The sequence below is a fragment of the Pelobates fuscus genome, chromosome 5, assembly GCF_036172605.1.
Source record: "Pelobates fuscus isolate aPelFus1 chromosome 5, aPelFus1.pri, whole genome shotgun sequence".
NCBI classification, from domain to species: Eukaryota; Metazoa; Chordata; class Amphibia; order Anura; family Pelobatidae; genus Pelobates; species Pelobates fuscus.
In genome coordinates this window covers 21049873-21077513 of record NC_086321.1, presented here as the reverse complement: position 1 = coordinate 21077513, position 27641 = coordinate 21049873, and the positions used below count along the sequence as shown (strand labels likewise).

Here is a 27641-nt window from a genome sequence, read left to right as displayed (position 1 = left end):
CCCTTCCCTGTGAATAAAAGTGGGCATTGCACTCGGGTAATGGCAAATCTTTTTTTTTTTTTTCTGTTGACATATAGGTTACAAAAACGGAACTGGAAAAATTGAAATCAAGTTACAGGCAATTAACAAAAGAAGTGAACACTGCCAAGGAAAAGTTTAAGGAAGCCGTTACAAAAGGTATGTTTAAAGATACATGTGTATCCACGGTGTCCTTAACTGTGCAATAGCAATGCAGGTTCTGGCATATTTGAAAAGATGCAATAAAGTTACAAAAATTGCTGAAGTTTTAGACTAATTGCATATTAATTTTCAAAGACAGACGTTCTGAGAAACTTGAGAGAGATATTTTGGCACAGTAACGACTTGCGCTCCGTATTTTTGATGAGGTGCAAGAAGCTCACCTTTCCCTGTCTCTTTGCATAATTTGTTATAACTACAGTCAACGTTCTATTCGCAGCCTCATTCACAAAACTGAATAAACCTGGTGAACTCTTCCTGCTCTGGGATGGGCTGTGTTCTGCTTACATGGGGAATTTCTGCATATATTTATTCCATTATTTTTAATGATACTTTAAAGAAAATTAAGTTTATCTCCCACCTTTCTTATAAAGCATAGGGTTACCTTACTAAAGTATGCCAGCACAACCACATGATTCTAAAAACTGTGATATATAACATGACCAGTCATAATCTTTTTGTGTAAGGAGAGAACTTTGAAGTTGCGGAAAATATTTTTAAAAAGTTATTATTTTTTTAAACTTCTTTATTTTTCATGCGACGAAAAGACAGTCATACTTGTAATACCACAACCGCATGTACATGGTTTTCAGAAACATTTCACATTGAATACACGGTTTGTTGAGGTACAGTTCGCATACATTTTAAATTATATTGGTCTGGTTCTGTTGTAACGGGGGCCTTAACTAATGAAACTGTGGGTGTGTATACACCTGTCTATGTGTGTCAGTGCATTTATCTTGGAGCCATCTAGTGGGTGAGGCGTGTGGTATCCAGTATGCCTTCTGGTTATGATGGTCAAACACCAATCTGGCCTCTTAAGTCTACTGAAGTAAGGTGCTCCTTGTGCAGCCCAGGAATTGAGCCGTGTTAGGCGTGTGGTGTGTTGTGGCGTTCCCTCCAGAGGCCCTTGGGTTAATCCTGGCCTTCACCTATGTTGGCACCTATAAGGAGCTGCGTGGCCTTTAGTGGAAGTGCACTGTGGGTCATGAGCTATTTTATGGTAGTGGAGATGGCTGTGTATAGTCGTGAGGTGGTTTAGTGTCTGTGTCGAGTATGCGTCTAGGTGGATGGGAGACGTGGGAGAACCTATCTGTGCCTGTAGGGCAGAGGTCTAATGGTGGCAGATGAGGCTGAAAGCATTATGCTATTTGAGGGTATAAAGCTCCTGTGCTGATAATATCCTGTTACCCCAGGTCGAGGGGGAGTGCGAAGGGTGACACCAGAGCCGGTTGGTGGAACCTTCAATGGGTCCCTATCACATATTAGGAACTGTCACTTGGGAATTGCAACAAAATGATTAACCAAAAGTAGATAAGCTAACAAATGGGGCTAAATCTAATAGCTAAAATAACGTATTGGAGGCCTGAGGCCGTGAGCATTGGTTCAGGTCTTGATGCCTCTGTGGGATCTAGGATCTTGATGCCTCTGTGGGATCTAGGATCTTGATGCCACTGTTGGATCTAGGATCTTGATGTATCTGTGGGATCTAGGATCTTGATGTCTCTGTGAGATCTAGGATCTTGATCTTGATCTTGATGACTCTGTGGGATCTAGGATCTTGATGCCTCTGTGGGATCTAGGTGTGGGAATGCTTCCGCATTCCCAGGTTGGTTACCTGGCTGCGTCTTTGAGGTCGTCGCAAGGGTAGGGTGTCCCAGTGCTGACATTGAGGGGTCCTTGGTCTTGTAGTGCTTGTCATCTTTGGTAACCCATAGGGTCCCTGGAGTCGACCACCTGTAGGCAATGCCGACTGCTTGGAGTGGTAATGCGGCCCTGCTCAAGTCCTGAAAAAAGGTGAGTTGACAGTCCTCGAACTCTAAAGGAGTCTTTCCTTGTAGCACTGCCAAGAGTCCCAATTTGTCTGACATGGATTGGCACCGTAGTATGATGTCTCGCGGAGCTGCGTTGGGTGCTTGCGGGTGTAGCGGAGAGACAATATTCCACAGGTTATCTCCACTCAAGGTCCCAGTGAGGCTCAGGAACTGTCACGATTCGGGAACATAACACGCTAACAGGTCACAGAAAGTAAAGGGTGCAATACCGGTCCTTAGAATTGCAGAGTTAAGCACACTAAGAATAGTCAGGAGACAAGCCAAGTAAAGGGAGCCAGAAAACAGGAGAACGAGAAACAAGCCGAGGTCAAAGGAATGGAGAATACAGGAAAATCGGAATAACAAGCCAAATAATCGGTAACCAGAGAGAAACACAAGCAAACTGCAATACAGGTAACACAAGACCACAACAGGGCACTGAGAGACAGGAATGGTAAGTATATAAATCCTGTGCTTAATTCTGATTGCATAACTTCCAATCAGAATTAACAATCACACGTGGGAGATATTTACACCTCCCACTGTGATTATGGTACTGTGGCTTTAACGCCGGGTCACGTGTCTGACCCCAGCGTTTGCATAAATGCGCGGGCTCCCAGCGTGCAGCGTTATACATGCTGCCGCTGGGAGGCGAGGAGGAGGATGCGAGCGGCGCATAAAGCTGTGAGGATGCCGCTCGCCGACAGGTAGGAGCCCGCGGAGCCCTGACAGGAACAAGTATTAAAAATCCATAAGGCAATAATTCCAGCAGGCAAGATAATCCAATAATATCCCAATGACTGGACAACACACAGCATCAGGAGCAGAACTGACCTTTTAATCACTCAACTTTCTTTTAAAGCTTTCTCCCATGCAAGGGAGGGATTTACAGTAATTATACAATACACCAATCATACATGAGTTGCCACCCACACATCACCTCCCCTTAGTATGACTCCTAATCCCATTATGCAGGACACAGTTCCCCTGGTTTTCTAGCTGTACCCCAAAACATAGGGGTATCCCTTTAAATATTACATCCCCTGGTAGCCCTGATCTGGGTGAGAAACATATTCAAAAATTTTCCAGATCGGACCAGGGGTTCGGGAAATTCCTGGAGGTAGTAAAAAGACCGACCGCGCTGGAGTAAACAGCCGAAAGGGGTTCCATACATTTTGGCCCTGCGGTCGTCACAGAAAAAGGGAATAAAATACACTAATGGCTTGGGTTATGGAGACTGGAAGAGGATTCGGGTTAATCCCCTTGGCAGTGTGGAGGTCTCAGCGGTGTTTGCCTAACCGAGTGTCCGATTTGGGTTCCAGACACTCGACGGCAAAACCCCGCTGTTTGGGAGTTTAAGATGGCCGCTGCCACGTGTTCGTCTCCCGAATGGCGGCCACCCAGAGGATAAAGCACACACTGCACTCATTGGCAATTACCCGTTTGCAACATTGTTGCGAACGGTAATTGGAGGCACACTTAGAAACATAGAAACATAGAATGTGATGGCAGATAAGAACCATTCGGCCCATCTAGTCTGCCCAGTTTTCTAAATACTTTCATTAGTCCCACTTATTCCTGGGGTGGTCTGATTGTTCAGAATCCACTCGCCGAATAACTGGAGTCATTTTACTGAACAATCAGACGAATGCTGCATACACTTTACATACATATGGCAAAATTTAACCGAACACAAACGAATACACATAATTCTGAGGACAGCCCAATGCCATCCGCTACAGCGGGGATTTAGCAATTCTATAAACTCTGTTGAATAGGAAAGTTTGGCTTGTCTGGCTGGTAGTAGTACGGTCACAAGAGCCTGATGAAGTGTGGTAATTCTTCCAGCGACACGGATTCCTGTACACCTCTGATTTTTACGTTTTTGCGTCTCCTCCTGTCATCCAGTAGGTTGACTTGTCTGGACAGGGCTGTTTGTGTGGTGTGTAGGTGTTGTACCTTCTCCCCCAGCACCTGTAGTCCCTGTTTCAGGCCCTCAACTTCGTTCTCTGTTGCTTGTGTACGTGCTGTCACTGCTTGTACATCAGCTTTTATCACTGCCAGATCAGCCTCCCACATTTGCCTGAGGTTCTGCTGTAGGCCTGTCATTCTTTGAAGCTGGGGCACTGTCCTATGTTAACTGTGGGGGAACTGGGTGACGAGGACTGGGTGGTGGGCTGTCTGGTGGTTCCCTTTCCTCTGAGGGCAGTGGGGAGGTGTCGCGGTGAGTCGGGGTACGGGCTGCGCCTGGGGCCTGCAGCATTTGGCCTATGTCGCTCCGGCTTTGGGGTGTGCGGTAGCGGTTTCTGAGACCTACGCCTCATCTCACCTGTGCTTGGTAGGCTGTGATACCAGTCTTCTAGGTTGGGTGTGACTCAGGGCCAGATTTCCTTTGCTGTGGCTCCCTGCCGTTTGCCCGCGTGGTAGGCCGTTGCTGCCTTGGCAATGAGTTTTGGAGCCAGGGCGTGAGAACGGCATCAGCGATGTCAGCTTGCTGTTCCGGAATCCGCTCCAGGGTCTGTGACCACAATTGGTGCTGATTGCCCCTCGATGTGGTCAGATTTAGACGGTGTCTACAGGAGCTCAGGGGATGTGCATCTGCTCGGTGTGGTGTCAGGCTCCGCCCCCCCCCCCTCCTCCCCCCCAAAAATTAATGTGTTGTTTTTTAATGTTATACTATTTTTTTATTTTTATGTTAATATTATAATTATTAATATTATTGATTTATTTAATGTTACATTTATTAGAGACATGTTTCAGTTTGGCATTTTATTATGTTTTAATCATTATTATTATTATTGGTATTTATACAGCTCCAACTTATTCCGCAGAGTAATATGTGCCCTTGAAGTCCGCTGGGTTTCATAATTTCTCTCTGTTTCTTAAATCAGTCTACACAATGAAAAAACAATGTTATTTTATTCGATTCCCCATAGTCATCCAGACTAAATGTTTGTTTGCCTTAAAAAACACAAAAAAAAACCACATAAACAAACAAACCATACTGGTTCTTAATCAAATAGTCTTTTATTTTTTTTATATATTTAAAACTGGCATGAAAACAACAGAAAACATTTGTTACTCTTTCTGCAAATTAATTGATGTTTGGGTCACATCTGAAGTCTATTGCAGGGTTCAAACAGCATCTCTATAAATACTGTATAGGAGGAGAAATAACCGTACAGTCTGTCCTCAGGGGGTTGATGAAATGCCTTTTTTAATGTCAGTGCTGGAGGATTTCAAACAAGTCAATTAAATTTATATAGAGTTATGGGTTCTATGGTGGGTTCCCACTGAGTGAGAAGATTCGTCTTGTACAAACGCAGGGAAAAATGGTGTGAGGTTACTTTATCGCAGGGAAAGAATAGAAAACTCTGCTGCCAGCAGGTTCTAGCAAAGCTTCAAGCTGCGTTGTGAATACATCCAGTGGGACTGCTATACTGGCAAGCACATATTATTATTATTATTATTAGCTTTTATATAGCGCCAACTTATTCCACAGTTTGTGGGGGGGGAGGGGGGGTGTTTAACAATAAATTAGACAATTGCAAAATGTTAAAGGGATGATAGATCCATGAAGATCCTGATCAAATGACCTTACAGCTTAGAGGAGATGGGGTATAAAACCCAATAGGAAGGGCATTGAGAGGAGTAGCAGAACTGGAAGGTGAGAGGGGAGTCTGATCCTTTAATAGAGAGCAAGTGACAGGTTTGTGAAATTTGAAGTTTTTAAATCTGAAAGTTTATTATTACAGTAACATTGTAGGCACTATAACCATTTCATCTCATTGATTGGTTATCGTGCCTGGAGTCTCCTGGCACTGTCCATTCAGTGTTAAAGTTTTTTTAGTATTTTACCAGTATATTAAAGCAGGGCTTGACAAATCCCAGGCGCCATGGCGCCTAGGAATTTTGCCTTGGCGTCTGGGGGGCGGGAGGCTGGCAGGAGAATTGTGGATGCTGGGGGATTATGGAGGTGGGCGGTGAGGGAGCTGTGATGTCCCTTCTTTGCTCCGTCGTGTGCCCCTTAGTCAATCTGGGGGTGGAATATGATGTCATGCTGCCCAGCAACAATACGCGCAGCCAGTCAATCGCCTCCACGACCCACCAGCATGCCTCCTCCCGCCTCCATAATCCACCAGCTTGCCACCCGCCTGCACAATCCGCTTAGCATGCCGCCACCTGCACAATACCCCAGCCGGTTGCCCACTGGACCCCACAGGTATTAAAACAAGCAATAATGTGTGTCTGTGTCAGTGTGTGTGTGTGTGTGTGTGTCAGTCTGTATCATGGTACACTGAGGGAAAAAATATTTTATCCCCTGTTGATATTTAACGCTTGCCCACTGACAAAGAAATGATCAGTCTATAATTTTAATGGTATGCGTATTTTAACAGTGAGAAACAGAATAACAGCAAAAAAACTAAACCTACATTGACTGAATGTAGGTGTGACACAGGAAGCACCTCTAATGGCTGTCTGAGTGACTGTCACTAGAGGTGTCACGAAGCAATATAAACACTGCATTTTCTCTGAAAAGGCAGTGTTAACATTGAGAGGCCTACAGGGGACAGGCTATAGACACCATAACCACTTCATTAAGATGTAGTGGTCCTGGTGACTATAGTGTCCCTTTAAGAAATGTATTTTTGTCGTTGAATATAATGCTTTGTAAGTTTAAAAAAAAAAATCTGACTCCTAACTTTTTTAGCTGGCTCCTAGATTCAAAAAAAAAACTTGTCAAGCCCTTTATTAAAGTCCCTGGCCACTCGCAACCCTGCCCCCTACTCGAGGTATAGCTAAGGCATAGATTACAACCTTCCATCTAGCCATATCAATTCATACCAGCAATGGGCACTGTCACAGATTGAAAGTGGTAAGCTGGCACGCTCGGTCAATCACAGCCGCTCATTGCTGCCCAGGTTAATGCTTGTTTTTGTTTTTTTAGTCTAAGCAACATGTTTATTGATGGTTTAACCCCTTGAGATAAGTTTGCAGCTGGGAACCTCCTTGCACCATTACAATTTTATTCCGAGTTATAGCCCTGTTTACATTTTTTTTTTTCCTCAAACCTCACAAATAAGTATTTTTTAAATATAGAGAATAAGTAAACATAATTTTGTAAGGGGTCTGTCCCTTTTTAAAGCTTGATTTCTCCAATAGAAACGTGGTGGCATCTTATGTAGGCATGGTGTTTTGTTCAAAGAACTCCTTTGATTTAACAGTACAACAAAAATGTATAATTTTGTAACTTGTAAACCGGTAATGTAGAAAATAGTATGGTGTGTTTCAGCTTCATGACATTGTGGCGTATATGATGATAATGGTTATTGCAATTTATAATGGCCCAATGTACAGTGCCACTTCTTTCCACCCTACCCATCCCATAACATGCTTTAGTATTGGTTGTAATTGACTTGATAGTTCCATTAGTCCGCTATATCGAGGTTCTTACTAACTCCGTAACCCTGTATTAAACTGAACATCACCGTCCGATTATCGATTTCTATGAGAAGCCCCATATAGAAAATGCAGATATTTACATAGAATGCTGCGCACTGCTTACATTACAGTGATCACATTTTAAATTTAAACTGATCATAATACATTTCGAGTTAAAATGAAGGTTAAGATTCGGAGCAGTGCTATCAGACATGTGCTCATCTTTCTCAGAATGCTCGGAATAACGAGTGGGTACACATTGAGAATTAAAATACTTCTTTAGTGCACCTTTCGTCACAAACATGATGTCTATGTAAAAGGATCAGGTTTTGGTTTATTCTCTAGTAAATGTATAATAACTTTAAAATAAAATAAATGCTAAATAATATTTGTCTTTTCTAGGCAGTACTTATCTATGCCATGGGCATAAACACTTGAGTTTGTTCTCATCATGTTAATTTTTTTTCTCCCCCCCCCCCCTCCCCCCTGCTGATTAGACAGTGAGCATCCACCCTACTGTGTGATTTGAAGCTGTACACCTAACACTTGTAATATTTTGAACATAAAACTTGATAGAGGGAAGAGGATAGGCTAGGGATGTCTTCTCATAAGATTAATATATATCATCTACGTTTTTTGTTATGCTGTGTCATCCTTTTAAGTCAATGATGGCTAACTTTGGCAGTGCTGATGTTTGTGAATTACTTCAATCACAAACCCCATAAAGGCTGATTGGGCATTATAGAAAATTTAGATCAGACAACTACCATGCCAGTTAGTGCGTTTCGAGGATAACAGAACGGCTGAACCATTCATCCTTGCATGTTAAATGTTAAGGTCCATGTCATGAACAGTACAAAGAACTGTTTTCCTAACACTTGTGAAGTGGTTGTCTATCTAGTCATGATCTCCCATCATAATTTTGCAGGAAAAGAGACGGAGAAAGCCAGAGACCGCTATGACAAAGCCACCATGAAGCTTCACACACTCCACAACCAGTATGTTCTTGCACTGAAAGGAGCCCAGCTCCACCAGCACCAGTATTACGATTCCACCCTCCCTCTCCTGCTGGACTCCCTACAGAAGATGCAAGAAGAAATGGTCATAGCTCTGTAAGACACTTTTGTGTTATTGGTTTCTGAAACACAATACGTGTTATTTATAAAGGATACTTTTGGGGCAGAGTTCTGAGCGTGAAGCAATCTGCAGTGAAAAATCTTTGGTTTCCATGGTTATCATTACGTTTTTAGAACTTTTAAGGTGAAGGGAAACAGCAAACTTACAAAACCACACTTTCCGAGGCTGTGAGTTCATCGCGCACAAAATTTAAAGGAACACTTATAAATATATTAGAATATTAGTGTTCTGCTGCTTTTTAAGATTATTGAGCCCTTTGACTATTTGCTTTTCTTTGTAATATGTACAGTGGAACGTTGGAACTCAAACTTAATCAGTTCCAGAAGGCTGTTCGAGTTCCGGTTTGTTTGAGAACCGAATCAATATTTCCCATAAGAATTAATCTAAATGTTATTGATCCGTTCCAGACCACCAAAATTAAAGCATTTTAACACAGTTTAATAATACCTTATATGCATAAAATCAAATAAAAAAAATAATAAACACAAAGTACAGTAAATGAAATGAAACAGTAACTCACTTTAACTGTAATCATGAGTTGATTACGTAAGTAGAAAGGAGAAGAGATATTATTGGTTGGATGGGGATAGGTAACTGTTCGTCTGGCATTTAAAATGTGTCTAAAGTAAGACATAGCTTTATAATTGAACATGTTTTTTGCATGATTTGTTCCGGTACCGAGTGTCGTTCATGTACTGAGACACGTTTTTTACTCTAAATCTTTGTTTGACTTACGAACTGTTCTAGAAAGGGACTGTCAGAGTTTCGAGGTTCCACTTTATCATTTTTGCTACACTTAGAAATTTGAAAAAACATTCATTGGGACCAAACTATTAAAGTGTGTTAAAAAAAAATATATTTTTATGCCATGCTTTTCTCAAGCTCTGGTCTTCCAGATAGTGAAATAGTGAAGCCTACAATTCCCAATTCTTTGAATGGAAAAGATGCCTGGAGAATCAGGGTAGTTGTAGTTCTTTCGTTATGACAAATTTCTCACAAACCGCAATGCTAAAAACATTTCAGCGTGCAGGTACAAGTTATTTGTACCACAACTACTGCACAATGTTGTAGTTTTAGTCCTTTCAATATCCTTTAAAATAATTAATTGGTTATATTAAAATTATAGTTATTAAAGTACATTTAAAATTTGAGCCAGTCAGTACAATATACTGTAGCACTATCCCAAATAATGATAAAGGCACTATGTTAACTATTTCAGTTTGCCCAATTAGTGCTTTCCTTTGGAAATTCATTGTGAATTTCAGATTATAGGCTAAAGTAGATGAATTGGAACCATAGCTGAATTAGAGAATGTTCCCAGTTTTGGCTATTTTGACCCTTAATTTGAAATTCATTTTGAGTTCTCACTTTAGTGGATAACGCTGTGTATGTGGATTATTGGGTTTTATACCAGAGAGTTGTATTGGAATAAATCTCCAAATCAGCTACCTTTTCAATTTGGTCATTGTTGTACAAAATGTAAATTCACTTTGATTTCCCATTAATTTGCTATTTAATGAACAATTCTTACTGTCTTTTTCTTGTCTCCAGTAAGCATACTAAAACAGCGTATTATTTTGTTAAGTTACAGTTGATTAAAATCTGTTTTAAATTTGAATGTTTCTCCTACAGTAAAGCAATTTTTGACGAATATTGTCAGATCACCAGCCTTGTGTCAGAAGAAATCGTAGCAGTCCATAAAGAGATTGAAACGTGTGTTCAGGAAATAAATCCAAGCACGGAGTATGAAAACTTCATTGAGAAAAACAGGTATTTTATTACTGTCTAAAAATCAAAGTAACATAGTCCAACTTGGACTTGTGTAGGGAGTAACAGTGGGATTCGCTAATGTGCTAATGCTGTAATTTATATCCAGTTAACCCTTCCTAGTCAGATGGCATAAACTTTAGTATCATTGCAGGGTGTGAGATGATGATGAACTAGTTGCATGCTGATCTAGGGATGTGAGTATTAATTTGGGATTGCCAAGCCATGGTATATGTTCTGAGACAGATAAAGCTCCCCTATATCCATTTAAACCAAAATACAGTTTATTTATCATTTTATCACAATGCACACCTAGTTTATTGTTTGTAAAACTGTGTGTGAGCACAGGTCGGTTTCTAGCAAGTAAGCCTATCTATTTTACATACCCATGAAGCCTAAATTTCTAAGTGAAAGGCAGATTTGCCTTCACAGCTGTGTTGCCATATAGCCTCAGAGTATTGGACTTTTAATGACCCAAACACACACATACAAGATTTACTCATCATGGAATGTTGTGATGACAAATTGCGACCCATTGATGAAGCACGACAGAGTACTGAGCGTCTAACAGAAAATCCAAGACAAATGGCTTCCAATCAAAATGCGGTAAGGCCAAATTGCTCCTGTGATTAATGCCATCCTTGTGTTCTGTTTTATGGTTTATTTTGCAGCCTCCCCTGTCCCTCTTGTAGCCTCAGTTGTTGTTCGTTCATTCTCTAACATATCTTGTAAATCCACTGGTTCTATCTCTTACCCAATTCTCCATGCTGATCTCCGATGTGTGGCAGCAGTAAGGGCTATTATGTGTGATACCTATATAGGTATCATCTGATGCACTATAGCCCTGCAACTGATATGCACTGCTGCTTGGTTACAACCTTAACCGCCTAGGTACTCCTCTCTATGGGGGAAAAAATGGGACGGCAGCTTTGAAATAGACACTATAGTCACCAAAACAACTTTTCATGTCTCTTCAATTTAGAGGAACACTTTAGTGGTAGGAATACAAAGATGTATTCCTAACTCTAAAGTGTCCTCCTGCCCCCGTGCTGCTTCCCCTCCCCACAGCCCTGAAAGGGTTAAAAAAAATATTGTCAGTCACTTAACTGATTCCAGTACCGATTGGGCTCCCTCTCTCACGTCAACCAATTAGGGGGTTCTAATTTTTGTTTACTCATATTGCAGGGCTAAGGGGGGCACGGACACTGCACCCATACCACTTCATTGAGTTTAAGTGGTTTGAGTGCCTATAGCGTCTCTTTGAGAGCTAAATCACTTTGTTTATACAGCCCTAGTCACATCTCCCTGCATGTGAATTGCACTGCCTTCCTAAACACTTCCTGTAAAGTCATCCAATATTTAAACTTCGGTTATTGCACATTCTGTTTCATTTAGAATTTGTCATCGCCTGCTCTGTTAATTGTCTGTCTGCTAGACACTATATTAGCCTCCTGACTTTGAATTTACAGAACAGGAGATTAATACCTTTGGAGCAAGTAAATTCTAATTTAAAATGAAACTATTATTTTAGTGCAGGCTGTGTGATTCACAGCCAATGGAGGTGTGTCTGGGGCTGTATAAACAGAAACAAAAGTAATTTAACTCCTAAGATGGCAAATAATTGTGCGGTTAGAATGTAGGGGCACGGTCTATCTACCAAAACTGATTTATTAAGCTAAAACATGTTGGTACTGCTTCATCACCAACCATGAATGAGACTGTAAGTGAATTGGGGATTCCTTGGTCTCACTGTCCAGTACAGAGATCCCAGAGCGTAACCAGCCCCGATGCACTGCACAGGCTGCACCACCAGACGCTCTCTGTGTAGTCTGTGACCAGATAAAACTTTCATACTAATTTACTTACTGTCTAATTAAATTTTCATGTTAAATAATTAAAGCATATTGACTTTGTAGCCTTTTCTAAAGAAACTTTATTTGCTTTTGCAGAACAAATATGTTTTGTATTTACTGCGTTTAATTAAGCATTTTTTCCGAATTGTTTTAATAGGTCCCCAGAGCACAAGGAGCAAGATATAGAATTTGATTTGTCATTACTAGAGGATATTGAAAGTTTGCAGGCTAATGAAATCATGTGGAACAACCTGACTGCAGACAGTTTAAATTCAATGTAAGTCATTGGCGTTTTCACTCGGCTTGCTAACCAGCATACATTTACTGATTTGTTGTCCATCACTATGTGAGTTTTACTACTAACATTTTTCCTTTAAAGTGGACATGCAACTATAGAGATGAGGAGGTCCATGTCAGGTAAGATATAGAATTTAAATTATGCATTATGCTGGCAAATCTGTAAACCAGAATACAGATCACATATTACCTTTTTAACGCTCCGTGCTAGTCCCAGATGTGGTGTAAAAGCCCTCTCTTCTATCACAAAATCTATATTGCATTACAATGCAGCTGTCATATTTTTGTAGTGTGTCTCTTTGTGCAGAAGGGATGCAAGAATGAGTTTAACCCCTTAAGGACCAAACTTCTGGAATAAAAGGGAGTCATGACATGTCACACATGTCATGTGTCCTTAAGGGGTTAAAGGAACACATTTCTGCCCTCGGCACGATGGTCTCAGTCCTGCTGCTCCACCTCCCTGGTCTTGATGATCTCAACCAATCCAATGTTTCTCCATAGGGAAGGATTGCGAGGCTTGTGTGCATACGTTGCAACATGTCACTCTGTGCCAATAAAATAAATTACGTTTGACTTGGTTCTCAACACAGAAGAAGACTGCCACTAGAGATGTGTTACCCCAGTTTCAATAAAGCTGCCATGTCTTAAATTTTCCAATGAAAACTTCTTGACCATTGCACCCAGACCACTTCATTGAGAAGAATGGGTCTGGGTGGCTTTAGTGGTCCTTTAACCTCTTAGCGACCAGACCCTTTTTCAATTTTCTTACCGTTTGGGACCAGGGCTGTTTTTTACATTTCTGCTGTGTTTGTGTTTAGCTGTAATTTCCCTCTTATTTACTGTACCCACACATATTATATACTGTTGTTCTCGCTATTAAATGGTCTTTCTAAAGGTACTATTATTTTTATCATATTCTTTATTTAAAAAAAAAATGATAAAAGATGATGGAACAAAATTTAAAAAAAAGAAAAACACACCTTTTTCTAACTTTGACACAAAACATTTGTTACGCATCTACAACCACCAAAAAACACCCATGCTAAATTGTTTCAAAATGTTGTCCTGTGTTTTGAAAAACCAAATGTTAACATGCTCTTAGCTTTTTTGGGGAAAGTTATAGGGCAATAAGTATAAGTAGCACTTTGCTATTTCCAAACCATTTTCCCCCCAAAATTAACAAACGTTACATCTCCTGAGTGCAGTGATACCACCCATGTAGAAGTGTGTTGGGTTCTCTGGAATTTTCACAGCTGGTCATCATGCTATCTGCAGCGATCACGGTTGGTGGGGGGCACTGCCAGCAGTCCCCCTGCAGCAACTCTTGCTCTGCAGGGCCACATGATCACATGGCCGCAATAGGAGTCTATAGAGCTGCCAGCGGCTGGACTGTCTGAGCTTTCAGGCAGTCCCCAGGTTGCTAAAAAGTAAAAAAATAAAAATGATAAAATAAATATATTCTACATGTACTGTAAAATAAAGCATTTTATAATATATCATACATATATAATTCATATATATAATTTCATGTGTGTATATATATATATATATATATATATATCTCAAAGTACACTTATAATAAAATCATATATATGCATTATATATGTATGATATATTATAAAATGCCTTAATTATTTTATGATATATTATACATATATAGGAAATAAAAGTGTGTACGTGTGTGTATATATATATATATATATATATATATTTTTTATATAAAGTTCATGTATTTGGCCTTAAAGGGACACTATAGTCCCCAGAACAACTACAGCTGACTGTGGTTGTTCTGGTGAGTATAATCATTCTATGCAGGCATTTTCATGCAAACACTACCTTTTGAGAGAAAAGGCAGTGTTTACATTGCCCCTAGGGAAACTTCCAAGTGGCCACTCCTCAGATGGCCACTGGAGGTGCTTTCTGGCTCAGTGCTACACAGTAGGCAGCAGTGCTGTTAAGCGTCTCCACGCTCTGCATGGGGACGGCGAATTTTCCTCAAAGAGATGCATTGATTCAATGCATTTTTATGAGGAGGTGCTCATTGGCCAAAACGGCGTTTGGCCCCACCCCCTTGCCGATTTGAGCCAATCCAATGCTTTCCCCATCTGAAAGCATTGGATTGGCTAAAAATGGGCAATTCTGAAGTCACGAAGGGGGCGGAGCCAGTGCCTGAGAACCCGCGCAGCGCTGGAAATAAGGTAAGTTTTATTAACGTTTAAGGGTGCTAAGGGTGGGCAAGCCACCCAAATGGTGTGTTTAACAGTTTAGGGTCAGGAATACAGGTTTGTGTTCCTATAGTGTGTCTTTACATTTTTTTAAATTCTCGATTTAGAATTGCAAATGATAGAATTGCAAATGAAAAAATGCAAATGATTTCTCTACAAAAATCCACATAGACTTTAACGGCATCTTCTGTAGATAAATAGTTTGAAAACTTTTCCAACAGGTCATTTGAAAAAGAGAATTTACACTTTTCTAGTATTTGGGACTTTGTGAAAGACTGGTTTTACATTTTCACTCACTGTAAGATGTAGTCTATTTCATGTCTTTTTATATTTCATTTTGCTGTGTGTCTCTAAATTGTAGCGTGTCTTGCAGGTTAAAAACCGCGTCGGAAGAACTCTCCCAGACACAGCAATCACTACTAAGCAAAGAGGAACAACTGTCTGAGTTGGAAAAGAAAACTGAAGAATCGGCCAGCCTTTGTGAAAAAAAATCTGAGTGAGTTTGTGTATTTTTTTTTGAATTTTTATTTTTTATTATACATTTTTATTCAACATCAGAGCTTCTAATATTTTATACATTTCTGTGTGCTTTTTAATTTGCTGCCACCAAATGTTATATCACCACATGCTTTTACTTTTTTTAGCCCACCCCGATAGCATTATGTACATTTGATTCTCTCAGATCTATGCCTGCTCTCCTATCCCTCAACTCAAAGTGGCCGGGATGGCCGGGCAGTGCAAAGTAGCCTGAACGACTGACAAGCATGTACGATTCTGCTTTCCTCCATAGTATTGCACTATTACTTGGCCAGAAGCAGACGCTGGAAGAACTCAAGCAGACTATTCAACACCTCAAATGCACAGAGGCCAAACTGTCTGCTCAGAAGGAGCTGCTCGATCATAAAGTGAAAGAGAACGAGGGCAAAGAGCCACCCCCCATAGTAAATTATGAAGAGGACGCCCGATCAGTCTCCTCAATGGTGAGTGTTTCAAACTGTTTAACACACACGACACACAAAGAGCACACACATAATAAATCTGTAACAGTCATTGTACAAGCATTTTCCTTTCTTTATGCTCTTTGTGTCTTCGTAATAATGCTGCCCCCTTGCAAAGTGTATTATTATACTATTAATATTATTCCGTTCTTGTGCTGGATCTCAATTTCCAGGCTCAGCTATTTTGTTCTCCCATGTCCAGGATGTCTGGGAAGATTATCGTGCTCTACTTAGGAAAGCGTGGTCCCTACTGTTTCTTATGTATATCTAAAAAAAACTAAAGGAATGAAAAAGACAAGGAGAAATAGAGGGAAAAATGACTTATGTTAAAACAGAACCTACAAAGTGTTTAAATGCATAATTCCCTTTTAAGGGGAATCTGTATAAACAAACAATGTGTAGTTCAATTTAAAGCTGCTTTGCCACATGCTTTGTTTTAAGATTAATTCTTTTCTGTCCCTTTAATTTACATTGTTTTGAAATTCACCTTAGTTGTTTAGTTATAAATAAGAATAAGTTGTGGTTGGAGCTTAAAGGAACACCTTTAAGTGTTCCTTACCCTATAGTGTTAAAATCACTAACTGACCCCCTGTCCCCTAAATATAGTAAGATCTTACCTTATTTTCAGCGCCGCATGGGTTCCCTGACACTGGCTCCACCCCTGATTCATCTCCTTGGCTGACATCAGAAGTGATGATCTCAGCCAATCACAATGCAGAGCGTAGAGACACAGAACGTCAGTGCTGCACATTGTGGCTGTCACAGAAGTGGCCACTAGAGGTGTTCATTGGCTGCAATTGCCTTTTCTTTGATAAGGCAGGCAGTATTTACAACAAAAAGCCTGCAGGGACATGGTATAGACATCAGAACATCTACATTTTGCTGTAGTTGTTCTGGTGTCTATAGTTTTCCTTTAAGCAAAGTTCCATGTCAGTTCCTCCGCTAATTTACGTACAATTCTTCAGTCAAAAGAATCCCACAGAAAGTCAAACTGCAGACATAGACAGAAGTAAAAAAAAAATGAAGGCACCCAGGTATAACAACTTGGCACAGATGCATTTAAATGAAGGCAAGTACCAGTTGGGGGAGTTATAATCATTAAGTAAAGGAAAACTGAAAGAAAAAGCAAGCATTGACAGTGTTTACAAATGTTACCATACCCTGTATTGTTGTGTTAAATGTATTCAATTATTAGTGATTGTCCTTGCAGAAGTCTGACCCACCTCACGTCTCGTTTTAAGTCTGGCCCTTGGTAGTGTATTTTATTATCAGATTGTCTTCATGGAAAAATGGATTCCTTGCTTATTATCCATATATGTATTCCTGAGCTAAAATATTTTTGGGAGATTTTCCATCGTTCACCATTAGATGGAGATCTTTGTCTGAAAATGAAAATTGCTGCAAAGCTAAGCCATTCGTTTCTGTTCCTGTGTGCATGTTTCAATAATTCTTTAAAGGCTATTGTGTTTCCTATTCATACTTCATTGATGATAGAGCTATAATGTTGTATGCGCTTCTGAACTGACGTGCACTAAATATATTGTATTGGTTCAATCAGTATTTTCCTGTCATTTTCCTCCACCTTCACAATATCGTCGACTTTGGGCCAGCCTGGCAGCCTTCATTTTCACATTTTACCTCCTCACTTGACTTCACTTCCATTTCTACCACGTTTTACTGGTTGTAAAAAGGGATGAGATAAAGAATGGCAGAGAGCTGCCGAAGGGAAGAAAAATAAAAAGGAATGGATATAAATCAAATTTACAGGATTTAATCAACATAAGTTGCTCACCATCTTATTTCATTTTTTAAAACGTTTGCCAGAATAAAAACTCTTGCCATAAACAACAGGCTGGTGCTTCTCACCGTTGACAAATAAATGCAATATCTGGACCTTTCAAAAAGCTATTGCATTGATGGGAGGGAAATGACAGAGAATAGTTTGTGGCAAGTGTTAATATCCAGAAAGCCTTTTACATTGGAAAGTAACGTGAAAATGTATATTCTCTTCATGTAAATGGCATTCCTTCACATTTATAAAAAAATATTTTCTGCATTCTTATGCTGTGGAATGTGGTTCCTTAACACAGACATTTAAAAAGCTTAAATTAAAAAAATGTTATATATAAGGCCATATAGTCAGGCTTACTTTAATATAAATGCTTAAAGCAAAACACAAACAGAAAAACACACAAATATTTACAAAGTTTTGTATCCTCTTTTTGTATTCTTTTAGTTACTTCTTGTATTAAACCCAAATTTTAAAACTGCGTGAGTTGAAATTAAAGATATGCTGTACGTTTTTATGCATTTAACAGTATGTACCAATGTATTTAAAGGGACATGCATCACTTGGAAAAAATGGTCTCATTCAAAAGCTTTCACTTTGAATCAGACATTTGTCGCATTCTGCATCCAGAAAAAGCCGAGTATATATGTAGTTTATGGTAAATTTCCTCTATGTGCTCAAGAAGTCTTTGATTGCATCCCTAAACAGCAGAAACTGTGACTATAAAGGAGATCTATTATCCTAAAAGTAATTTTGTGCCTTTCACCACACATTTAGCAAATCCCTTCTGAATAGTCCATAGCTTCACCTCTCTCCTTGATTACCTACCCACTGTGTATACAATGTTACATAATGGTAATCTGCCATAAAATTGGCCATTTTCTACCATTCTTCACTGAAACAGTATTTCCAGAATTATAAATGGAAGTGATTTTCATCTGCGCAGCCTGTATAGCGCTTTTTGATCCATCCGGGAATTTCTGTGTTCTTATCTTGAGTGACTTTAAAATGTATGTTGATAGAAGTGCGTTTTCCATGTAAGTGATTGTAGGAAGAAGGAAAAAAAACCCTATATAACAGGTGAACATTTAGTGAGCTCTGTCTGTCTGCTCTAGGTCTACACACAGCACATGTCTATTAATATGATTAATATATTCCTATCTTTATATATGAAGCGCAACATAATCAACAGCGCTGTATACAAATGGTGAAAGACATCGACAACAGCTTATGATCTCAGTTCTATTTTGAGAAATTAAAAAATAAATAATAATAAAAAAAATACATTTAATTGATTAAAACTGTAAAGGAAAGTTTTTATGTAAATAAAATGTAATAATCTCATAAAATACATTAAATTCAACTGAATGATCATTACAAATCAATATGATTTGCTATCAGATCCCTCTCCTCCTGCAATGTAGTGCTGGTACTCACCTGTATATAAGGGGTAAGTGCGTCTAACTGACATTTTTCTTTTGTCAGCAATTTGATAAATTACTTTTATCCCGAGTTACTTTAATGTGGTATCATGTAAATAGGGATATCACGTCACTACATTGTCACCACTAATTCCGTTATATTATTCACAGTTCATTTAAAACCATGTTTCTCAGTTGAAGTTATTTCCTTCCGTTTATGGGGTTTATAAGACATTGTTAGTAGAGACTGGTGGATTATTTGCTATGAAGACTGGCTCTGTCCTATGTCAATTGCTCATTTAATTCTAATTACAGTATTGCAAATATCACTGATTTCTGTATTGTTTGTAGAGTTATTATAATAAGTGTTAATGTTTGTTCTTGCTTCATCCCCTATATTTACTGCAACGGTGTTCTTTCTGCATTATTTAAGGATTTATGTGGTGCTTTGTCTAGTGTTTATGTGTTTTAGACATGGGTATGTGTTAGTAACTTAATGACTGTACTCTCATTTCTACAGTAATCAGTGTGGTTACATGTAGATATATGGCCAAGAGCCAGTGAACCGAACATTTGTGATTACTGTGATGTTTGGATTGTGTGTTTCCAGGGGAATATCCCATCCTTCATCAGATTTCAGGATTATTCACTAGAGTGAAAATTCAAATGATGCTATTAGTGGCAGAAGGGATTCAGGTATTTAAAGAGAATCTATGATTTTAAATTAACCTTTCAAGTCAGATATAGGTTTGTAGTATTCTAGCCACCTGACTTTGTTCATGTTTTAAAATTAAAAGGACACTACAGTAGCCAGAACAGCTACATCTTCTTTTCAATAAACATTTTTTTTTAATTCTTTATTTTCGTTGTGCATAGCTTAATAACATACAAGCTTGTCATGTTACGATAACTGTGACAAGCATTATTGAGTATACATCTAGATACGGTGTCATAGCATGTGAGAACATTGTACATTTTCGTGTGATTAATACACAGGTGAAACTAAGCACTTTTTGTTTTTAAAAGTTAGACAGGTTAGGTAACACGCCCAGGGTTGTGCTATTTCTGACCGGTGTGGTGGGTTATGTGTTGGTTCCCTGGGATACTCCAGGTTTGGGTGTCTGTGAATGCTCGTTGGTAAAAAAAAAGTGGAGCTTTAGTTGGTAGACTAAGAGCAAATATATGTTTGTTACAGGTTTGGGTCAGGCTTGTGGCGACAGATGTCAGTGGGTACCTGTCCATGGGTTTTGGTTTGTGTTTCCTCAGGTGTGGGTGAGGCTCCATGTTGCAGGGTACTACCTGCGGCATCTTAACTGTTTCCCCTTACCGTGGGGGTGGCGGGGGGACGGAGGGATGTGTCTAAGGTGGGCGCCATCAATTTGTCTGTTGTGTAGGTCTGTTTGTTATCGTTGGGTGCAATCCGGCGAATATCTCCCGACAGGGGGACCATCTGCCCCAACAAACCGCACACCCGGACCCACAGTGAAGGGACGAACAGGCCGATGCCCTTCTTTCAAGCCCCCAAGCATCCTAGGCAGCGGTACATTTAAAGAAAAATCATGTTTTTTGTACTTTATATTATGATTACTTTATGTTGTGATCACGTTTCTTCCCTATTCTGATGTTTCGTCTGAATAACTGAAGCTCTTGACCATATGTAAACTATATAGAAAGCATCTACAGTAAAATGAAAAATAAAACTCATAGTAGCAAAGTTAATTACACCAATATACTAGTGTTTAAGGTTGCACTCACAAAAGTATATTGATTGATTTGTGAGTGCAACCTTAAACACTAGTATATTGGTGTAATTAACTTTACTACTCTGAGTTGTATTTTTATTTTAATGAAGATGCTTTCTATATACATAAATTGTATTGTGAGGACAATTTAAAAGAATATTGTATAGGTAAAATAATTCAATACATTCACACTGTGTCTTTCCACGTGATTTGAAGGGTGATAAAATCTATATTGTATATTTCTTGACCATATGTGCATTCATTTGTGCGTTGAGTTGCTGCTATGTTACTGGTTAATTATATATTTTCATTAACAAATATATAATAAAGTGGCCACACCGAGTGTGTGTGTGTGTGTGTGTGTGTTAGTTGTATGCATGTGCCTAATGGCTGTATTGTTGTCTGAGGTTCTTAGATTTGACTTAAAAGCTCAGAAAACTATACTTTGAATTACTTGGTTTGCGAAGTACTTACCTTAGTCTAACTTTATTAACGGTAAATTATATAACTTTTCCAATGTGTCATAATAATTATTTTGTGTAAATTTGTAATGTTTGTCACTAGGACAATAAAGTTGTTTTGCCCGATGTTGTTTGTTGAGTTGTAAGGTCACGTGCGATGACCCATTGAAAATTTGTTCACTTTGCTTTGCCCGTGTTTGTCTGTCTCGATGTCGGTCAATCGATCTCATTTTGTTATAGTAAAATATATGCTGAAAAAGAGCCATGCAACCAATTCGGCGGTTAATTGGTGTCAGAAGAATCAATTGTGTTGAATGGAATATATTAAAAAGCTGCGAGAACCAATATTTAAGCGTTTGAGGCCATAGCGGTAAGAGACAGGCATCAATGGGTACCTCGATCTTTCATTTCATCGTTTTATTTCTTTTGTCATCAACTGGGCACTCTTAGAACTGATTGCAGCACGCTCTTAATTAGTGTTCTGTTGCAGAATTCTCAATGAATTCCATTGGGCTTGATTTTATTTGTACTAAATCATCAGCAGATAAAAGGGCTTCAATATTCTTGTCAAATAAGCCATGTCTTGCGATGTGTACCGTGATGCCACTGTTGTATTCGGGGCATGTACGTGAACACAAAGTATTTTCTTTTCTTTTTTTTCTGCAGGATTAGAACATTCACAGCTGTTTTGGTAACAACTGGCATCTACCCTGGGGAGTCTAGTTTCTACAATTATGTAACCTGCAAATTTAAGAAACGTTCTAGCTTTTGAATTGTAATTCCCATTTTATACATATAAAGTCGTTATCTAAAACATGAGGTATCCCCAGAATTATGACAAATTAATCTAATGTAACGTTATTTTACTTAACTTTACTAGTTATATAAAACGTTATTTTAAGCTAAACTGAATATATATATATATGTGTGTGTATATTTTAAGATTTTTTTTAGTTTGGCTTAAATTAAAGTTTTATACAACTAGTACAGATAAGTAAATTACCTTTAGAATATATATGTGTGTATATATAGTATTAAAAATAGAAACACAATATATATATTACAATGAATTATTTAAGAAATGCTTTGCTACATTTATTTTAGCCATTACACTCGTTATCTGTTGCTTTGTGTAATTGAACCATAATTAACATATTTCCTTACATTATATTAAAATTCCAGTCCTTTTAGTAAGTTGCCTGCTTGCTTGCAAAGGCTTGAATTACCAGTTTCCAATTCTGAGTGTATAACCATTTTGGTTCTTTTCACACCATTTTTGTGTGACTTCATCTTGTGAAATAGTTTTACCTACTCATCCCCTCATCCCGCACATACAAAATGAAATAGAATAAGACCACTGAAATCTGAGAGCAAGTGTAATCTTGAGTCTAGTGTATATGCCCAAGTTTGTGTTTGTGGCACAGGCTGTTTTTTTTTTCTTTTCAACTAGGTTTTCAGTTCAAGCTGTCACTTTGGGTGAGACTCTGTGGTTAAACCAACCAAAAGGGAAGTGTGAATGCAAGTCTGAGAATAGGCGCCTATGTGTTGGAGACATGCTTAATTATAGGAAATTATCTATAATAATGTATGGGCATTCTAATTCTCTGTAACACAGGAAATGGTAAATTCATGTATGTCTTGTGATGGAAAGGGAACGGAATTAAATTATAGGAAAAGCTTAACCCCTATACCTTGAGGGAAATAAACTGATAGGTTTATGGGTGGTGGCAATTGGGACTTTTAGTTTTTTCTTTTACCATGTCATATTTGTCTCTCACAGGGTGCACAGGGTCCCCTTTTACATTTTCAGATTTTAATACTTGGCCACGATAGAGAGAGAGGGAAAAATGGCGAAGGAGATTAGATTGCTTTCTAAACCTGGTGGAAAAAATGTAGTTGAAAATCGCAGTATAATTTTGAAATGCTTGATTAATACCCAGCAGGAAACACTGAAAGTGTAAATATTGTTACAAATATAATTTGGAGAACGACTAAGTCACTGTTTTGATGAAATCATGTATGTGGCAGTGTGCAGAATGGGTTGGTCAAATCAAAAATGAAAACCCACCACGTACTAATTGTATTTAATCATGTAAAGCTGGCTTTGAGAACTTAGAGTTGTGTTTTTTGAAGAGTTTAAAATGTATCTATGCAGTGAGTTTAGACTGTTTTTTATTATACAGTGGAACCTCGGAAATCGAGCGGTCCCATTCTCGAACAATTCGGAAGTCGAACGAAAAGTTTGAGTAAAAATATCTTTGTACGCGAACGATCTTCAGTACCCGAACATACAACTGTAGCGGTACTTACCTTATCCGGGGGCTGGCCGAGGTCCTCAGTTCCCGCCGTGCGCGGCTCGCTCGGGGCTCGGATGATGGCGGACACTGACCGCGGATTGCGGTCACGTGTCCTGCCTAGCTCCAAGAGCACGCCGCGCGTCTCGGGCAAGCTCTTAAAGGGGGAGCCGAAAACTAAAACGGTCTCCCATTGGCCTCTGTCATCCCACATTCCCCATACACTCAAATTTTGGGGGCGTGGATATGACAGGGGCCAATCAAATAAAATGTGAGGGTATTTATACTTACCTCTCCCTTAACTCCCTGCCCTATCGTGGTTTCTGTTTCAGTTCCCTTTAGCGCTTGTTGTGTTCAGTTGTGATTTTTCGTACTTGACCTTGGCTTTGTATCTGACTTCGTTTATCTCTTTATCCCTGTTTTGTCCTGTTTGCCGGCTTACTGATTACTGTGTACCAGACCTTGGCTAGTTCTTGTTTTCGCTGTCTCTTTGTACCCTTGACCTCGGATCGTTCCTGACTCTGTATTTCTCTCCTCTACGTCGAGTCCGGCCATTCTAAGGTCCGGTAAGACGTATCTCTGCTCTATATTGTCAATTGTTGGACTAAATCTTGCGAGTTGGGGTAAACTACCGTGACATTACGATAGGGCCATGGACCCCGCAGATTTAGCTCAGCAAATGGCTTCGCATGAGGCTAGATTTGTAGAGCAGGATCACCGTACGGGTCAGATAGCCCAGGCCCTCCAGACACTCTTATCTTGAACTACTCCGGTAACCGTACCAGATCCTCCTGCACCTCTTGTCCCAGATGTATCTACCATGCCTAATGCTTCTGCACATTTAACCACTCCTCCTAGGTATGGAGGGGAAGCTAAGACGTGCAGGGGATTCATTAATCAAGTGGAATTCCACTTTGAGATGTATCCACGTTTCTTTCCCACTGATAGGTCTAAAGTTGGGTTCCTTATGCACCAACTTATTGATTGTAGCGGAGAGCTGATATTCCACAGCTATTCTCCACTTAAGATCCCAGTGAGGCTCAGGAACAAGTATTATAAATCCATAAAGTAGTAATTCCAGCTGGCAAAATAATGCAACAATATCCCAACATCAATCCCAATGACTGGACGACACACAGCATCAGGAGCAGAACTGACGTTTATTCCCACAGCCTCCTTTTAAGACATTCTCCCATGCAAGGGAGGTATTTGCAATAATCAGGACAGTAGCCAATACATTAATAGTGAACTCCCACACATCTCCTCCCCTCAGTGTGACACATAATCCCATTAATTGTACTGTACTTTTCCCCAAAACCTGGATGTACCCTAAAACAAGCAGATAGCCTAATACTTAGGGTACCCCAGGTAGCCCTGATCTGGGTGACTAACATATCCAAAATTCACCCAGATCGGACCAGGGGTTCGGGAGTTAGGTGGAGGGTGAAGTTTGACCGACCGCACACGTGGTGGTATCCGGAAAAGGCTCCACGTGTTTTGGCCCTGCGGTCGGTCTCCGTTCGGCAGTTAAATTGCATAGAAATCCTTGCCATCCACAGCTAATAATACCTTCGCCTTTATTCCCTTGTTCGGTACATTGTTTTAATCGAACGGGGGGCTGCCTAGTCTCTCCGTTCTGGAGTTATGCCACTCTGGAGGTCTCAGCGGTGTTTGGTTGTTTGAGTGTCCGATTTGAGTTCCAGACACTCGACGATCAAACACCGCTGAGATGTTTGTGCGTAAGATGGCCGCCGCGCGAGGTTCGTATACCGAACAGCGGCCACACAGGCACTTAGCAAGTATCAATAAGACTGCGGTTTTGAGAAGTGTGAACGCTTAACGAGGCGCACACTTCTCACTGGGGTGGTCTGAGGGTTCGGTAGTTTCATTCGTATGAAAACTAACGAACCCTCATACGAAAGTACATACATTTTTCCAATACACAGAGACACAATTAAACAAAATGCATTTTTACACGAATTTACACGAATGACAGGCTTAATAAACTACACTGATAAAGCACTTGAGTGGGCAAATCCTATTTGGGAGGCTAATGGACCTATGGTGCATGATTTCAATAGCTTCCTTACTGCTTTTCGTAGAACCTTTGACACAACTAAAAGGTTGAAGAATGCCGCCAGAGCATTAATGAGAATTAAACGGGGATCTAGGTCTGTTGCTGACTGTTGCTTCAGGTAGATTGGACCAACAATGGGCTAACTACTGCATTTATGGAAGGTTTATCTGACACTATATTGGATGAGGTAGCGGCTAGGGATCTTCCTATCCCATTAGAGGACCTTATCGACTAGCTCATTGATATAGACAATAGGATTTGTGACAGACTCTATACTAAGAATAGGACTAGACGTTTTGTTACATTAAATACTCCTAGAGTTGCTAATCCTGAGAGTTTCAAGGTATTAGAGGAGGAACCCATGCAATTAGGGGTTACCAAACTCTCTGATGCTGAAAAATTATATAGGAGAAAGGAGGGACTTTGCTTGTACTGTGGTAGGAAGGGCCATATGCTAAAAGAATGTCCCGTGCTTCCGGACAACTATCGCACCTAAGGCCATTTAGGGGACTGGCCTTGGGTGTGATATCTAAGTCCCCAAAATTGCCTCTTAACCGATAACTTTTCCCTGTTTCTCTGAATATGGAAAATAATTGCATAGCTGGGAACATACTAGCCCTGGTTGATTCCGGGGCAGCTGAGAATTTCATAGATTCTAGTTTTGTTAGGAAAAACAACATTCCCATTAGAGAGAAGAAGACACCCTTGGCCGTTGAGGCCATAGATGGTAGACCATTATGCTCCCCAGTTATTACACATGAAACTGAACGGTTGAATATGTATACAGGGTTTTTAAACTTAGAAACCATTCGGTTTCAGGTCATTACCTCTCCTTCCTCTCACATCGTGTTAGGGTACCCATGGTTACGTTCTCACAATCCAATTTTTGACTGGGAGTCGGGACAAATAGTATCTTGGCGCGAGACCTGCCAAGAGTCATGTATCGTTAAAATCACCCCTTTAAATTCTATTAATGTTCCTACTACTCCTCCTTTGTCTACTGTTATACCTCCTCAGTACTTATCTCTCAAGTCTGTCTTCGATAAAAGGGAGGCTCACAAATTACCGCCTCATAGACCCTACGATTGTGCTATCGATTTATTGCCTGGCACTATACCTCCCAAAGGCAGGGTGTATCCTTTATCTCCTCAAGAAAACCGTGTCATGGAGGAATATATTCAACAGTCTCTACAAAAGGGGTTTATAAGGAAGTCCTCTAGAGTTCCTTGTGGGTTGTTGCACCCGTTGCCCATACCCGAGAGGCCTTGGTGCAATCTATCCATGGATTTTATTGTTGAATTGCCTCCTTCGAATGGTAAAACAGTCATCCTGATGATAGTGGATCGGTTTTCTAAGATGGCTCATTTTGTGTCTCTTGTGAAATTGCCCTCATTCAAGGAACTTGCTTCTATCTTCGCCAAGGAGGTGTTTTGGTTGCATGGTATTCCTATATCGATTGTATCCGATAGGGGTAGCCAATTTATTTCCAGATTCTGGGAAGCCTTTTGTTCAGAGATAGGTATTTCTCTCTACTTTTCCTCCGCTTAACACCCCCAGTCTAATGGAGCTGCTGAACGTGCCAACCAATCCCTAGAGCAGTATCTTCGTTGTTTCGTATCCCACCATCAGAACAATTGGGCTGACCTTTTTCCTTGGGCTGAGTTTGCGCGTAATAACGCTGCTCATGAATCTTCCGGTAATAGCCCTTTTTACGTTGTTTATGGCCGGCATCCTGTTGTTCTTCCAGCTGCATTCTCCTTACAGGGCATGCCAGTTCTGGATGAGCATTTGGCTGGTTTACGTACTACTTGGGAGCAGGTTCAGCGTTCTTTAGTGGACTCCACTGCTCGCCAGAAGGTTCAAGCTGACAAGCATCGCAGGGCGGCTCCATCCTATGTCGAGGGGGAAAGGGGTTTGGCTTTCCACTCGCAATATCCGCCTTCGTGTGCCTTCTATGAAGTTGGCTCCTCGTTTTATCGGTCCTTTTCGTATCTTACATAAGGTTAATCATATGCCTTGGATCTTCCTAGGAACCTACGTATTCCTAACGTCTTTCACACCTCCTTGTTGAAACCCCTCCTGTGTAA

At 40.0% G+C, this 27641-nt stretch overlaps 1 protein-coding gene across 4 annotated transcripts in view; it reads left to right on the top strand.

The window, feature by feature from the left end:
* The window catches only part of FER (FER tyrosine kinase), a 185746-nt gene that overhangs the window by 33682 nt on the left and 124423 nt on the right, over positions 1–27641 (top strand). For 2 of the 4 annotated variants that reach the window (XM_063453639.1, XM_063453640.1), the window contains exons 6-11: positions 78–177; positions 8422–8605; positions 10263–10400; positions 12408–12527; positions 15146–15268; positions 15563–15752. In XM_063453639.1, coding sequence (XP_063309709.1) covers positions 78–177; positions 8422–8605; positions 10263–10400; positions 12408–12527; positions 15146–15268; positions 15563–15752 — 855 coding nt within the window. Of the gene's footprint in view, positions 1–77; positions 178–4864; positions 4936–8421; positions 8606–10262; positions 10401–12407; positions 12528–15145; positions 15269–15562; positions 15767–27641 lie in introns of those variants that run through there. The other 2 variants (XM_063453641.1, XM_063453642.1) reach the window with 2 other exon arrangements.